This window comes from Perca fluviatilis, chromosome 3, assembly GCF_010015445.1.
Source record: "Perca fluviatilis chromosome 3, GENO_Pfluv_1.0, whole genome shotgun sequence".
NCBI lineage: Eukaryota > Metazoa > Chordata > Actinopteri > Perciformes > Percidae > Perca > Perca fluviatilis.
Window position 1 is genome coordinate 29,330,102 of NC_053114.1, and position 15,477 is coordinate 29,345,578.

The following is a 15,477-nucleotide window of genomic DNA, read 5'->3' on the forward strand; positions in this document are numbered from 1 at the left end:
TAATGCTTAGACACCAAAAAAAAAAATACCAAAACTAAATATATTGTCTTCCTGGGATTGAGAAAGTTGCAGTAGAGCGGCATTTCCCTATAGTCACATTTTGTGCTGATTGCGGTAATTTTTATATTTTCCCATCATTGTCCACATACCTCAGACTCATCACGTACACTAGTCACAGAATGAGGCTCATCGGTATGACAACAGACAGTAACCACTAGAGATATCTGAAATGTTTTCTGATGACTGCTTACGCCCCGGCCACAGCTGCTAGGGTGTGACAGCATGGAAGAGGCTGTGGTTTACTGTAAAGAACTGATAAAGGCTGGCCTTGATCCTGACACACAGGCACCTGCTGGGATGAGACATAGGTTGTCCAGCAAAATTCAACAAGACACTTTTAACATCCCTAACAATGTATTTCATTAATAAATTGTATATAATTATTTATAAGCGGTCCACTATTAAATTCACAGCTAAGTCCGAGATAGTAGAATAACTCATTGCCTTGATTTAAATTTTGTAATTTAATCAGCTTTATGCAGGTTTTCAAACGACAAGCTATTGTCATGTTTATCTTTGATTTGGAAATGGTCAACATCTCCTTTACCCTTTTTTTTTTTTTTTTTTTTTTTTAGTAAACACTAATAGATATCCAGATATATAAACAGAATAGCTGACAAAAGTATAAATGGAAACACAAAATGCTAAATTTCGAACAAGTCCTCTCTCAAAATAATTACAGACTTAATGTTCAATATTTTTCTTATTGTCAACAAACCTTTACAAAAAAAAGAAATCGGATACAGCTTATTCATCTGTGCCACAGAGCTCCATTGTCCAAAAACTATAAAAAAAAAAATCAATAAGTGACACGTTCCTTCATTATAATAAACATGGACACTGTAGTTTATTTTGAGTCAATCCCATGTTATTATAAATTCACTGCTTTTCTCGCGTAGCAGCAGATGGTTAAGGTTAGGCATTGACCTCGAATGGTAAGGGTCAGGATAGCCTACTGGTTAGGGGATAGGACCTGAACACATTGGGTTTACGGTACCACGTACAAGCATGGGCATTTGGCCAATCCTAGCGCTTGAATCCTACGCAGGGTGTGTCTTGCCAACAAAAGGAGTAGGATTCTTAATAACTTCTCACTCCCATATACACCATCCTGCTGCCGTAAATACTCACTAGCGCACCAAATGTGTCTTAATCCGTAGCTGAAAATAGTCCATGACAAATACACTGTTTACTTCTATTTGAGTAACATTTGCTAAAAACTACAGTGCACAGCAGTTTCCCCAAATTATTTAGCTTTAAAAAAATTAAAGTATATAAAGGTTAAAAGATAAAATTATTATACAGTATAAATGCTTACCTATTCAGAAGGAACCAACTGGCTTGGGGCTGAGTGCCACTGAAAAGCTGGGAAAGTCAAAAGATACTGAGACGGACTAAGACATTGTTGTCATTTGTTGACAATATCAAAGATTTTGAATATCGTCCGCCTTTTCGTTCAATGACCTCAGTATGCAGTAGTTTGGTGGGAAGAAGTTTAGAAGTGTTTAGATTCCTTGGTTTAAAATGTTTCTTCTTGCATTTGATCCAGGAGCATGCAGCTTTTAATGGATATGAATACGGGAGAGGGAGGAATCTTGAGTTTGGTGATAGAGGGGAAAGGTGATTGTCAACAATAAGAGGAGAACGGGTGTGTGAAAGATCATTGGACCAGTGTTGTGTCTGACACATGAACCATGAAAATGCCCACTCTCCCACAGATCTTTCTTCTCTGTTTCTTATCTCCAGTCTGATATGCAGCACTTTGAAGAGCGATGACATGGGAGAGAATTAAAAACTGACGATAGTTGTTTTTCATGTGGGTCATAGGGAAGAGAAACAATGTATATGCTGTTTTAAAGCAGTTTGACACTGTCTTCAAGAGAACATTCATTTATGTATAACATGAATGTTTCCAAATGCACTGTATCCTTAATTGTAAGGATAAGCAGTGAGTGAGTGTAAAGTAGTGAGTAATGATGGCCATGTGCATTCCTATTTTGTTATCTCAAAGAGCAGAAGCCAGCTGTCACAAACGTCCAAATAGTGCTCTGAGAAAGTAGGGAAGACAGAGGAATTATTGTTCTGCCTGACTTTTGTTTTAAATAGTAACCATATCCTAGAGGCCACAAGCAGATAGGAGGGAAATGATGAAACATTACAACACAATGCTGTTAGGTTTGTTATCAGTTTGTTTCCATGCCCACACAGAGAAGTGAAGGACTGGGCCTTTCTTTTATGCCACTATCAGCACATCAAAGTAACACCTGTTGATCTTTGGTCTTCTCCTGCATTATATCTCGGGCATTTTAATACAAATTATTCATATTTAAAAAATATATCATGTCATTTTAAACCACCAGGGCTCTTGATTTGAAAAGAAGCACCTTAATAAATTGTTTATCTTCAGATGCAGTTGCATGAATACAGAGGGGGAAGGGGGGGGGGTTAAATGGAAAAAAGTAATTTCTTTTTCACGTGCTTTGCCAGATCACATATCTGCGTAGTTTATCATACTCTCTGCTCGTCTCTCTGGCTGAAACAAACCCTTCTTGAATTCCGTCTTACTCATCGTGCTGTAGAAAGTTTTAGTCTTGTTTTATTTCTTGTTAAGGGTCAGAGGCAGTATTGACCATTTCCCTTCCTGCGCACAGTGATGTTGTTTTAAACCCTGAGTAAACCAGAGATTGATCTCAAGAATGGGTGTTTTTAGGGACTGCCATCCGTCATAGGGGCTGAAAGGGTTGTTTTCTCCCGGCCCCGTCACCTTTGATGAATCCCCTCTAAATACTCCACTGGGGAAGGCACGGCCAGCATTTGCCTTGGCTCAGAGGCACTGCCTTTACTTTCACTCTCTACAGATACTTTTTTTTTAATTGTGCCACAACCTTTTGTTCATGTAGCACATTACTTTAGTTTGTGTTTGTTTGTAGTGGGTGGACCACAGAAGGTTTTTCCAAATTGCTTTGGGAGATATTAATTTTCTTTGCTACTATTTTGAAGTCAGCTACGTGGACTTCCTCTGAATGTGTTCCTCAGGGGTATGGGTCTGCCTTTGCACTCGTTTATTTCCCAGAATAGAGTAGGTCAGAGAGCACTTTATCTTCTCCTTGACCACAAACCACCCAGATGAATCTGTGTTTAGCTTTAAGGAGCATTTGTAAGGTTATGACCGTTGTAATCAGATATGCTCGGACTATAAGACTGTCATATAGTTTTTGAAAAAACTGGGAAATATAAGTGTTTTATTGTAGTCCTAGAAGGGTTAAGATGTCAGTATGCCTCTTCTTTTGGGTCCATGTGTCACACCACAGAAATGGGGGTTTGTCTTTGACCTATTATCAAGCTGCTGTTGCTGCTGGTCAAGACTAGTGGTTTTGCACCAGCATCCTGAATGTCCCCTATCCAACATATCAATACACTTAACACTGCTGTATCTGTAGGGTTGCAGCAAGTATTTCTTCAACTTAACTTAAAACACAACAGGCAGCAAAAGTGGAATTAAGAGGACATTGAAGGATACAGTCAGTGACATTGTGCAATTGTTAAAGCCACCTCAGCAGATTATTAGCTGATTACATCACTCTTACAGTGAAGTTAGACTTCTCTCTCTCTTCTTTTGTATCCTTTTTTCCTTTCCCTTGCTCATTTCTTGTGTCTTCCCCCCACCCACCCACCAATCACTTCTTTTGAGTTGAATTAGGGGTTACTGACGTTCACCGGAATCCTAGACTAATATTCCAGATGGTGATGACAGGAACTGGCTAACACTCTTCACCTCACATCATCATCCCTGGTCTTCTATCTAAAATTGACAGTAGAGTTTGAAATGAATTGGCTAGTTGCAAATGTATCCTTATCTGCCATGCTGTGGTCTAAATGGCAAAGTTGTCCGAGGGGCCATTTATAATTTGAATTGGCAGACAGCTTGAGGCCTACTTTTGCTTTTTCTTGCTAATTTTCATTGATGTCCAGCAAATTCACCATGATGAACATAGCCAACTGTTCAGTGTTTCAAGATCTCCAATATGATGTTTTTGTCTATCATTTCATAATCTGTAGTAATCCAATATGTAATCACTTTTTAAATTCATATAATATTTACTTTCACAGTAATACTAACAGTGAAATAACTTTCAAGAGAGCTGTGGTCAACTAAACAGTAACTGACAGGAGGATTCCGGCTCCTGTTATCGCACCGCTGCTATACCTGTTGTTACATGGCATGGCAAAACACAGCTACTAAAGGCTAACCTAGCATGTAACATTAATGGTATTGGTCTCCTCTCCCTGCATGTTTCGTTTAACGTGAGAATGAGAACTGAGCTGGCCTGGATGAGTGTATACTTTCCTATATAAGAGGGGTTGTGCTGTGTTAAACTGACTCACCTAGTTGGTGACATCGGTCTTTCCCGCCATCAGGCTTCGTGCCCACTGCTCCGTGTCCGCTGCTCACTGCTCCTTGTTTCCCTTCTTGTGGGAAAACAAGAATAGTCTTTCAGAGTCATTGTCTTCAATAGTGTTCTCCGTGTGGAAGCGTTTGCAGCCATTAGCCTGCCGCGTGCTGCCCCTGTATTAATCTCCTGAATGAATATTATCTCCACAAGTTTTGTTACTGGGTTAAATCAGCGTTCACAAACACATCTCCCTCATGGGGAACACCTATAAAAGCACACTGCAACCACTGGTCACACTACAAAAAAGAGCCATAAGGACAGTTCATAAAGCAGGATATTATGATCACACTAACTTACTGTTTTTACATTCCAGAGCTTTAAAGGTCATTGATCTAGTTGAATTTCAAGTTGCACAATTCATGTATAAAGCAAAAAACAGACTACTAACAGGTAATATTCAGAAGTTCTTTTTTGATAGAGAGGGGGGTTATAATTTAAGGGATACGTTTAAATACAAGGTACAAAGCAATGATTTTCAAAAAATATAGGAAAGGAGGGCTCTAACAATTGCAATATGTCTTCATTGACGTATGTGTATGATTATGTGTGTATGTATGTATATATATATATATATATATTATAAGATAAATTTGATAAATATAAATAAGATATAAATATGTGGTAAATGAAATAATAATAATAATAATAATAATAATAATAATAATAATAATAATAATTTACTGAGTTATGGAAAAGGGATAGGATTAAATAAGTGTATACTTCTTCCTAATCCTTTTCAGACATGTCTATGTTGGCTAATGTTACTTATTGTTTATTTAATGTTTTGCTTATTTAACTTATTAGTACATTTCTTTGATGTTTTGTTTGGTTTATTTTTGATATGTCTGAAATAAATTTCTTCATTAATTTCTTCATTCATGTGTCACATGTCAGTATTGACCCTATTGGCGCTAACTACATTCGCTGAAAGACCTGTCGTAACACTGTGCTGCTTTGGGCCCGCTCCTTCGATGGTTGGAGCCTTTTGTAGTTTATTTTTATTCCGTTTGTTTTTGTTGTATGTCTCTGTCTTACCATATGTTACCTCTTTTGTCTTCACTTCTTCTGTGATCACTTTCTTTCACAATAAAAAAAAAACTATAACTGACTGTTATGCTACACTGAATTTAGCACATATTTTTAAAAAGCAACTTTGTCATTGTTTCAAGCTTTCAAGGAAAGGAGGAACCCAACTGCTGATCTGAAAAATACAGTATGTAACAATAATGTTAAAAGATCCACAGCAGCTGTCTTGGATTTATAGGCATATTCCAACTTACTGCATTCCTGTGTAGTTCCACATTGAGTTAAGGTCAGAACCTCTATCTCTTAAGCGCTCTCACACATACATACACACACACACACACACACACACACACACACACACACACACATACATACACACACACACACACACACACACACACACACACACACACACACACACACACACACACACACACACACACACACACACACACACACACACACACACACAAACTCCCCCTCTCCTTGACTAATAAATAATTATACTTTTGTGTGATGTGGCTTTGTTCCAAGGCCATGCAATTTATGTGAGTTGCTTTTAGCAAAACAGTACTATTCCCAAAATGGGACAATTTAGAGCTTGTTTACTGCATGTTGTACCATTTTTACATTTTGAGTAATAATTAATTAACCTTTGTAATTGTAATTAAATCCAGTCTTTTTTAAACATGGCATTGCATCCGATATATTTAATAAAAAAAACTTAACTTTGGATATGTAAATATGTATACCATAATTAATGCATTAGTAAAAATGTAAGCTGCAACTTCTGACCTTGCCTCGTCTATTTTGTTCATATAGTTGCCTCATCCATTTAGTAACTTAGAAAACTGGACTATATTTCATAAACCAGAAGAGTCAGAAATGATGATGAATATCTGAGAAAACAGCTCAGGTCAATAGTTTACAGATAACACGTGCTGTTTATAATTTTTTTTTTTATCTTTTGTTAAACTTTGAGTATGTGTAATTTCACAGATTTGCAGGATTTTTTAGGAGCACACACATTGAAAATACAATATTAAAATGTTATGAATTATTAATTACAATTTGAATATGCGCAACCATGGACTTTGGCCTGATGTGGACTTTTGACCAGCTACTTTTACTAACTGATTAATACTCATGTAGCTGCTGCATGCTTTAAGTCAGAACAGTCCTTCCGAGAAATTAAACAAAAACACCTCTCTCCTTCTTGCACACTTATTCGTACACTAACACAAACATTCAAAATGAGCAACACTTGAACTTGAACAAAGAATAAAGAGCAACACCCGCTTATTCAAATGTGACGTTAGTCAGAATCTACTCAGAAGTGCAGTTTGTGCTGGCCAGTGGCAAGGCAAGGGAGTCATCTTCTTCTCAGCCTCCCTCGCTCCTCCCCCTGTCCAATGAGTTCTGTAGTATTTGAGCCTTCAGGAGAGTAAGGAAAGTCAGACATTATAGAGACAGAGGGACAAGGCACTGTTACCCTCAGAGACTCCCACTCCAAACCCATCGCAGATACCCAGGGAGCTTGAGATTTGGCATCCAGATTTTGGTCATCGTCGCTAGTTCATTTATTTTCATTCTTCAGTTTGTGACTTGTGGCGGAAAAGATGGCTCCTATAGTGTGTTGTGACCACTGATGTTTGTTTCTGCAGAAGAGTTTGCTACGTGCTTATTGCTTCTTCAGGTCGTTGTGTTCAGTTGATTAACTTTCAGGAGACTTTACAGTTTATTACTGTGTGACTTTTTAATCTCCCAGCTGTGTCTTCTACTGGAATACCATCGCTCCTTCTTTGGACTGTCTTGACCTGCTTTCAACAATGCTGACCGAGCCGTGTGGAGCCATGTCGATGGGTTCAGATGTTCGAGATCTGACCCTCTTACCTCCAGCGCCTCCTGTGTCATCTTTACCTGGTGCTGGTGGTGGCTGTGGGATGTCTGTTGGTGGTGGCCAGTGGACCCAACTGCTGGACCTCCACCCTGGCTCTCCCTACAGCTCCCTGCCCCCCCACCACTCCCTCATCAAGCAGGAACCAGGTTGGGGGACCACTGATCCAATTGAGGACCCTCACTGTGGACTCGGGGCCTTCACAGTGCACTTCTCTGGCCAGTTTACAGGCTCGGGTCGAGTTGGGGCCTTCGGAGAGCCAACTGCAGGACAAGCAAGGATGTTTCCCAATGGAACCTACCTGCCCAGCTGTATGGACAGTCCTCCTGCCCCCAGGAACCAGGGTAAGCATGCTCATTACCAGTCCCACCTCTGTCTTCTCTCATCAGCTTAATCTTATTTAGAGACAGTGAAAGACGAGGAGCACCATTCAATAAAATCCAAGTCAGTGTTTTTCTACATTTCCTGCTGCATGTGTTCATGAGGTATCTCCATGTTAAGGGGTTGTCAACATGTTGTGTCTGAGCAGGATGTTATGTGCTGTACTGGGTCATTCTGTCCCATGTCAGGAATAAGCTTGACAACTTTTTGGTAATGCTCTGGCAGACATCTAAAACAGTTCCTTTGCATTGGGCTTTTAAGCAGAAATAAATGTTTGTTGATTTTCCCAAAAACTGTTAAGGCATCAGTATAAATGTATTATTGTGTAGGCAGATGTAGGTAGATATTTCATAAGGTTTCACCAGGTTTTATTACTGTGTTCCTTATTTTTTCCATTTGTCAAATGCAATGCTCCTAGTCATAAACTTTCAAATGGTAACTCAAATGCATCCATCCTAAAGTGCAGGTACTTTGTACTTTGAAGTATTTTATGATGCGTATGCCATACATTAAGCCACAGTGCTTTGCCGTTTTGAATGTCATGCACATCAGTTTGTCCAACTAATAGGTTTTATGGTAAAACTTGAGCTTGTCTAACAGCAGCAATAATACATACAAGCCATAGGGAAGAAGCTTCCAGGGGATTAAAATTAGCCAAAGACAGGAGGCAAAGATACTGAATGTGCTCATCAGCTGATTGTGAATAAATTACCTTGAAGTTTTGCATTTTAGAGTTTTGATTTTTTTGGCATGTACAAGTGTTAGATTAAACAACATGACATCATGACTTTGCATAAATTACATGGACTTTTAAAAAAGCTTTACCCTTACTGACTGTGTGTTTTCTTGGAAAAAAGACCACAATTGCTGTGTAAAACAAAAAACTTCCTCTGCGATAAAAACAAATAATAAAGACAAAAACATATTGTGATAAGAGCTTTATTTATAGGGATTCTCTAGAAGAATTCCTAAAACAAAAACTACTGATTAAGTGGAAACATTTCGGAAGTTATGAGCTGTGAATCATGAGCTTGATTCACTGCTCCAAACAACACTTGACCTGCACAAAGCAGATCAGAGGTTAAAAATGTAACTGTTATTTATCTGGAATCTTAATCTGGAATAAAACTTCATTTCTGTTTCCTGTCAAGTGTTGACATGGATATGATGTCTCTACCTTTACTGTAAACAATGCTTGTGAATGTTGTCTATTGGGGCTTAGTACTCAAAGGTCAGGTTTAAGGATGGATGTGTCAGCTGATGTGAGTCTTGTTTCCTTAGTGGAATGTCATTTTTGATGAAGTGGTATACTACTCTACGTAGTGCTCTGCAGGCTGCAGGGATATAAGTAAGAGTTTGTGAGTCATTTTTCTCAGAAACTTTTCAACATCCCCCTCGTGCCTGTAAAGCAGCCTGTCTACGCTGGATGTGTGTAAAACAAACGTTGCACACACATTTGTATCATCACTTTCACATAGCTATCTCAATTGCAACATTCTCCTTTCGTGTATTACACTCAAATAATTGCAATAATAGACGCGACACTACTTACTCTTACCATTTTTTATAACTGTAATTAAGTTAGCATACATGCACTTCATTACTTCTCAACCTTGTTTTTCTACTGATATTCTACAGTAGCTCATCTCAGTCCGCCTGTGGTGTGTTTGCCAAATTTCTTTTTCCACCTGCCATAAATAATGCAACCACAAGGCCAAAGATAGATGGGGGGAAAAAGAATATGTTACAAGGAAAGATGATTTAGTAGTTTGATGAATGTCTCTCTGTGGTAACCCTGCCAGGGACTAAGAGCTTCTGCCAGTGGGGATTCAGATAACTGACCAGATACTGGGGACTTTGCAAGCTTCATTTGCAAGATGGTAATCTAATGACTGGACCGGGCGAATAAGATCATTTTAACTTTCCATTTCTTCTCTTTTTGTTTTCTTTTTTTTAGGTTATGGAGCAGTGGGTTTAGACAGCAACCCCAGTTATGGTCACACTCCGTCTCATCACACCCCTCAGCTCTCCAGCCTGTCCTTCAAACACGAGGACACGCTGTCACCGCCAAACAACATAGGTAACTGCCTGCATCCTGACGACTGATTACTAAATTGACTCGCAGACTGCAAGACTGTCATGGCACAGCAAGGTTATATAAGTAACCCATCATTTTTCACATCACAACAGAATCGCTATTATCCATTTCCCCTTCATCTCTCTTCGTCTCTGTCTGCACACACATGAATATACGCAGGCATACATAAACACAGCCTCCCTCTCGCTCTATAAGCATACGTATGGTTAATGACTCTGGAAATGATAACTTGAGGAAACAGCTTTATGTGGCTCTGCTGGAATGTCAAAAACTGTCTGGGGACCAATATACTATATGAGCCTGAAAAGGACCACTGTTTCTGATTGACCTGTTCTCTCTGTTAGAAAAGAAGAGCTGTACGTCTGTGCAGACATGCATGTACAAAAGTGTGCATATGTCTTTATATTCATTTTAAAAGTACATTTTCATGTGTTTTTTGGTCTATTTAGGTGACGAGAACATGAAATATACAATCAAATACAAACATTTTGGTACAGGTTCATTCTTTAGAAAGTTTTCAGCTTAATACTACTAGATACGTAGAGTTAGCTTTTGTATGGCAATGGAAACCTGAACTTTAACAACTAGAAATTTTTAAAAGTAAAGCTCAGACCAATTGTCGATTAGTTGATTGCTAGAACATTTATTATCAACAATTTTAACAATTTATTATTCATTGAAGTTATTTTTTTTTTAAACCAAAAATGTGTGTATATTTGCCCATTTCCTTAGTCTTCTATGATGATTAAATGAGTGTCTTTTGTGTTTTGGAGTTTAGGTTGGTAATATGTCACCTCCTGAAAAAACAAAACAATACATTCTATAGACAAAACAATGAATCAATTATGAAGAAAATAAGCAACTTTTGTATTTTTGTTTTCAGTTGACCAGCAGTACCCGGCTCCACCCCCCATGTTTGGTTGCCACAATCCTTCAGAATCCTGTCCGAGCAGCCAAGCTCTGCTGCTGAGAAACTACAACAGGTACAAGTATTTGTGGCTGTATGCACCTATTGTTGCTTTATTTTACTCCTGCTACCTTGAATCCCCTCTGGGTAGATTCCACTCTTCCCAAACGTTTTCAGACTCCTCGCTCATCAATTAGTGTCAGATTCTTTCCACCAACACCCCATGCAACTCGCTCACTTGCTGGTCATTTTTAGAAGTGTGAACTCTCTCTGATCCTACGTTAAGCCCTGCGTCTGCCTCTGCACTGTCTGGATCCGGAATCCTAATTTGTTCTGAGGTTAAGTGCTGCCCACTGGTGCTCCGCAGGCCAAAATAAACACTGAGTGATCTACTGCTGATGTGTCTGAGTCCACCCTGAGGAAAAATGAGGGGAAAAGTAAAAGATACAAGTTCAGTGAAAGTTAAGTAGGGGATGTGAGGTAGTTAAGGCTGGGAATCTGCTCAATGTAACCTCTGAATGTGTTTCCAACTTGTTTTCATTTTGATGCAAAACATCTCAAAGGGTAAATTAGGATGAAATTCTTTGAATGTCATCCTCCGATGTTGTTGGAGAAAAGGAACATGTGCAACCCAAATACTGGAACAGATGTTGATAAGAGGAAGGAAGACTTCACTGTTGTTAGAGTTTATGGCATGAACTGGAAACACTCAAACAAACCCAGAGACATGCACACGCACACAATCTCACATACACACCGTGAATATATGTCTGATATCAGTGAGTCTTTCCACAGTTTGACATAGCTCAGAGCTGATTAGCGAGCCATCGCGATCCTTCCCTCAAGGACTTCTCAAGGAATGCCGTCCAGAATTCCCCTGAAACTGGTTCCCGCCTTTAATGATACTGAGGACAGAGTGATGTCATGCACTGGTCCATGGTGTACTAGGCACGGAGGCACTCACCCCCGCAGAGTGCACAACCACATCTCCAAGTGTGTGTGTTTCTGTCAAATGCGTGTGTGTGTGTGTGTGTGTGTGTGTGTGTGTGTGTGTGTGTTTGTGCAGTAGTGTGATCTGCCAAGGTAAAGAATGGCTCAGAGCCCATGTTTTTTAATGAAGCCAGTGAGGAGTGTGGTGGGTGGACAGGATGTGTTAATAAGTGAGCAATTTGGAGTTCCCCCTGAATGAAACCTCTTCATTATCCATACAAGGGAAGAAAAAAAAAGCAGGAAGAATGCACAGTAACATAAATATTGTCAGTGTTTCATTTTTTTATTTTTTATTTCAGGATGCCCTAGAAATAACTAATTAATAAAGAAAGAAAAATAAAACAAAACATATACAGTCTTTCCCCTACATCTGTCATAACCTCAGAGCTAACCTTGTTTCATAACCTTTTGATTTATTAATGTGTAGCATGTGGTACATTTTGTATATATTGTTGCCTTAAAATTTCACAAACCAAATAAAGAGTTGTTGTTGTTGTTTAAAAAGAATGTAAAATGCTAATGACAGTGCTGTATGTTTCCCTCAGTGATAACCTATACCAAATGGCATCTCAGCTGGATTGTGTAACATGGAACCAAATGAACAACCTGGCATCTTCCATGAAGAGGTGAGCCTTTCTTTTATGATAATTTTATATAACATTTTTTTAAATAACACCCTGCATGCATCAGTGTTGACCGGTGTTTGTGGTAGTGAGGAAGAGGAAGGGGGGATTTGACCAGAATGGCTGTTGGCCTTCCTAATTAGGAAGTGGAGAAGACTGTATTCATATGTGCGTGTTTGTGTGTACTCTTGTGATTCTATTGTATGTTTTATAGACTAATTTATGCTTTTGCAAAGTGAGGACATGTTGGTTTTAGAGTTCAGTCGTGTTTAGGATAGCTATAGTTGTGATTAAAAAGTGTGTGTGTCGTGGTAAAGAGAAAGAGTTTTTGGGATTAAAAAAAAAAAAAAAAATCTCATATAGATAAAACTCTGTGGTTTTACCCTTGACTATATTATTTTGGACTGGATGAACCCAATCTGGCATGTACCTATTCTATCAACCGTCCAACTGCCTGTCAAATTAATTGTTTTGCAAAAAACTGTCAGTTTTGCACTCAAACTTCTCAGTGTTTTAATTAATGTTTTTAATTTTGTTCCTGCCCAACAGTGGCCATGTACCCAGCTATGACAGTGAACCCACAGCCCCGCCTCCACCCATGCTCCTCAGTGCCCAGTACCACATACACACACATGGTGTCATCAGAGGACTTCAGGTTAGTCAGATTAACACACATGCAAGCACAAAACGTACAGACACGATACACACACACATAGACATATACAGTACATAATACTACAAAGCTCTCTGACTTCTCTTTCTTAAAGGATGTTCGCCGTGTAGGTGGTATTGCTCCACCAGTTGTGAGATCTTTAGAGGCCAACGAAAAGCGTCCATTTGTATGTGCTTATCCTGGCTGCAGCAAGAGATACTTCAAACTGTCACATCTGCAGATGCACGGCCGCAAACACACAGGCAAGAGGATTTGATGTATACCCCTTTTACTGCCCAGACCTCAAACTGCTGTTTTTTTTAATATATTACAATGAGAAATTCATATAGACTGTTAAAGTTAAGTTTGAAAAACGATAAAATAGGGGTGGTGTATTCTAAGGGAGACACTCGTAGAAGAGTGAAGTGTGTGAAGGGTTTAATGCCCAGGTTTGAATGTGTGTAACTATGTGAAAAGTAGATTGATAAAGCTGCTGATATGGGTGGTTTATTTTACAGGAGAGAAGCCTTACCAGTGTGATTTCCCAGACTGCGGCCGCAGATTCTCTCGCTCAGACCAGTTGAAGAGACACCAGCGCAGACACACAGGTACACCAGTGTCAAGCTACTGAATGAGTTCCATCCAGGGCTGTAGCTACCTTCATAAATTTGGAAGTTTTACAAACCTGGGAGGAGTTTACATTCCACAATCTAAAAAAAAACCTTCAAAACACAATGTGGGTGTTTTATAGGCAAAGTGTTTTCAGACTCAGTATATTTAAATTTGACTACTTTAAGGTCAATACATAAATTAATAAATATGTAGGATTTAGTATTTTCCCGCCAGAGTTGTATTCTCAGCAGTGTGAATAAGGATATGAAACAGGCTTTGGGATATCAAATTACCATAAAATGAATGAAACTAAATGAATGAAATATAACAAATCCAAATAGTCTAAACAATTTAAAGATTTTATTTTTGAATGACTTTACAACATGACTTCACTTTTACAAAACAGCAGTAATACCTGTACAAATTACAGCTTCACAAATTACCTCTTTGACACAGGCATAACAACAAATTAATGTTAACTGCATGATGCTGTTACCATATAAATCTGGGCTTCAGAACAAGGAGTCTTCTGCCGTAGTACTACATAAAAAGGTCCAATTTATTATTATTTGTGAATTCTAAATCATTTGAAGTTAAAAGTGATTTTTTTTTTAGAAACCAAACACAAAAAAACTGGACAGTTTTTAATTTTTAATGCTTTCAACCTCCACATTGATTGCTCCATCTAATTGTATATTTAAACTTTTGACCCTCACCCCACCCTCTTCTTATTTCTGTCTCTACCACCACCACCACAACAACAACAACAACAACAACAACCGTTTGCACCTGTGTAGGAGTGAAGCCCTTTCAGTGCGAGACGTGTCAGAGAAAGTTTTCACGGTCAGATCATCTTAAGACGCACACTCGGACTCATACAGGTAAAACAAGTGCGTATACCTTTATTTTCTACCTCTCCATTCCTTTTCTAGTGAGATAAATTTTTTTGTTGGTCCCCCTGACTTTAATTTGTGTACAACAAAACACAAGACTGCATTCCAAGAGTTGAATTCACTCTAAAGCAATGATTTCTCTTGTTTTTCCATGTTTGTCCCCTCCTTGTCAGGTGAGAAGCCCTTTACCTGCCGCTGGTCCAACTGTCAGAAGAAGTTTGCCCGCTCTGACGAGCTGGTGCGCCACCACAGCATGCACCAGAGGAACCTGACCAAGCTGCAGCCTGCCATCTGAGCAGCGAGAGGAGGAGGAGGACGCAGAGGAAGGTGACAATATGTTGTGCCAGCTAGTGGAGAAAGACACTGGAGCCTGGTCAGCGGTTATGGTGCCTTGCCAGACTCTGTGAAGTGGTGAGCACAGCTGATGCCTCCCTCTGCCAGCCAACGTCAAGAGACTCTGGTGATCTTCCAGATCTTCAAGATGCACCTCAACTAGCACTCGTTCTGTTTTTTTGACATAAAATCTCAGACTGAGAGGGTACAATACCACAGTAATCCTGAGCCAAGACGAATATTTTTTACGTGAGATGAGGAAAATGTTGACACACTATTTTGGATTATTTTAGTACACTTGCACTGGCTTCTTTTTTTAATTGTGTCACTTGGAAAATGTGCTGGACAATGTAAACTGGATTTAGGAAATGGACAATGTTTATTTTTTTGTCCATTAAATTGAGATTTTCTTTTGCTTTGGGGAATGTAAACATCTTTATATTCTTACAGTATATATACTCACTAAATTGCTTTGTATATATATGTGGTGTATTTGCTAACCTTTATAGACATTCCTTTTGTATTTTCTCTGTTTTTCTAAGTTTATAAAA

General features: G+C 38.9%; 1 protein-coding gene across 2 annotated transcripts in view; it reads left to right on the forward strand.

The window, feature by feature from the left end:
* Nucleotides 1–6,989: 6,989 nt before the first annotated feature.
* wt1b (WT1 transcription factor b) overlaps nucleotides 6,990–15,477 on the forward strand; it is an 8,516-nt gene continuing 28 nt past the window's right edge. The window contains exons 1-9 of one of the 2 annotated variants that reach the window (XM_039794525.1): nucleotides 6,990–7,781; nucleotides 9,776–9,898; nucleotides 10,800–10,899; nucleotides 12,359–12,439; nucleotides 12,986–13,091; nucleotides 13,204–13,351; nucleotides 13,607–13,696; nucleotides 14,498–14,590; nucleotides 14,767–15,477. The exon at nucleotides 14,767–15,477 is cut by the window's right edge and continues 28 nt beyond it. In XM_039794525.1, the coding sequence (XP_039650459.1) occupies nucleotides 7,370–7,781; nucleotides 9,776–9,898; nucleotides 10,800–10,899; nucleotides 12,359–12,439; nucleotides 12,986–13,091; nucleotides 13,204–13,351; nucleotides 13,607–13,696; nucleotides 14,498–14,590; nucleotides 14,767–14,888 (1,275 nt within the window). In that variant the 5' untranslated portion in view covers nucleotides 6,990–7,369 and the 3' untranslated portion in view covers nucleotides 14,889–15,477. The remainder of the gene's footprint in view (nucleotides 7,782–9,775; nucleotides 9,899–10,799; nucleotides 10,900–12,358; nucleotides 12,440–12,985; nucleotides 13,092–13,203; nucleotides 13,352–13,606; nucleotides 13,697–14,497; nucleotides 14,591–14,766) is intronic. The other variant, XM_039794526.1, reaches the window with a different exon arrangement.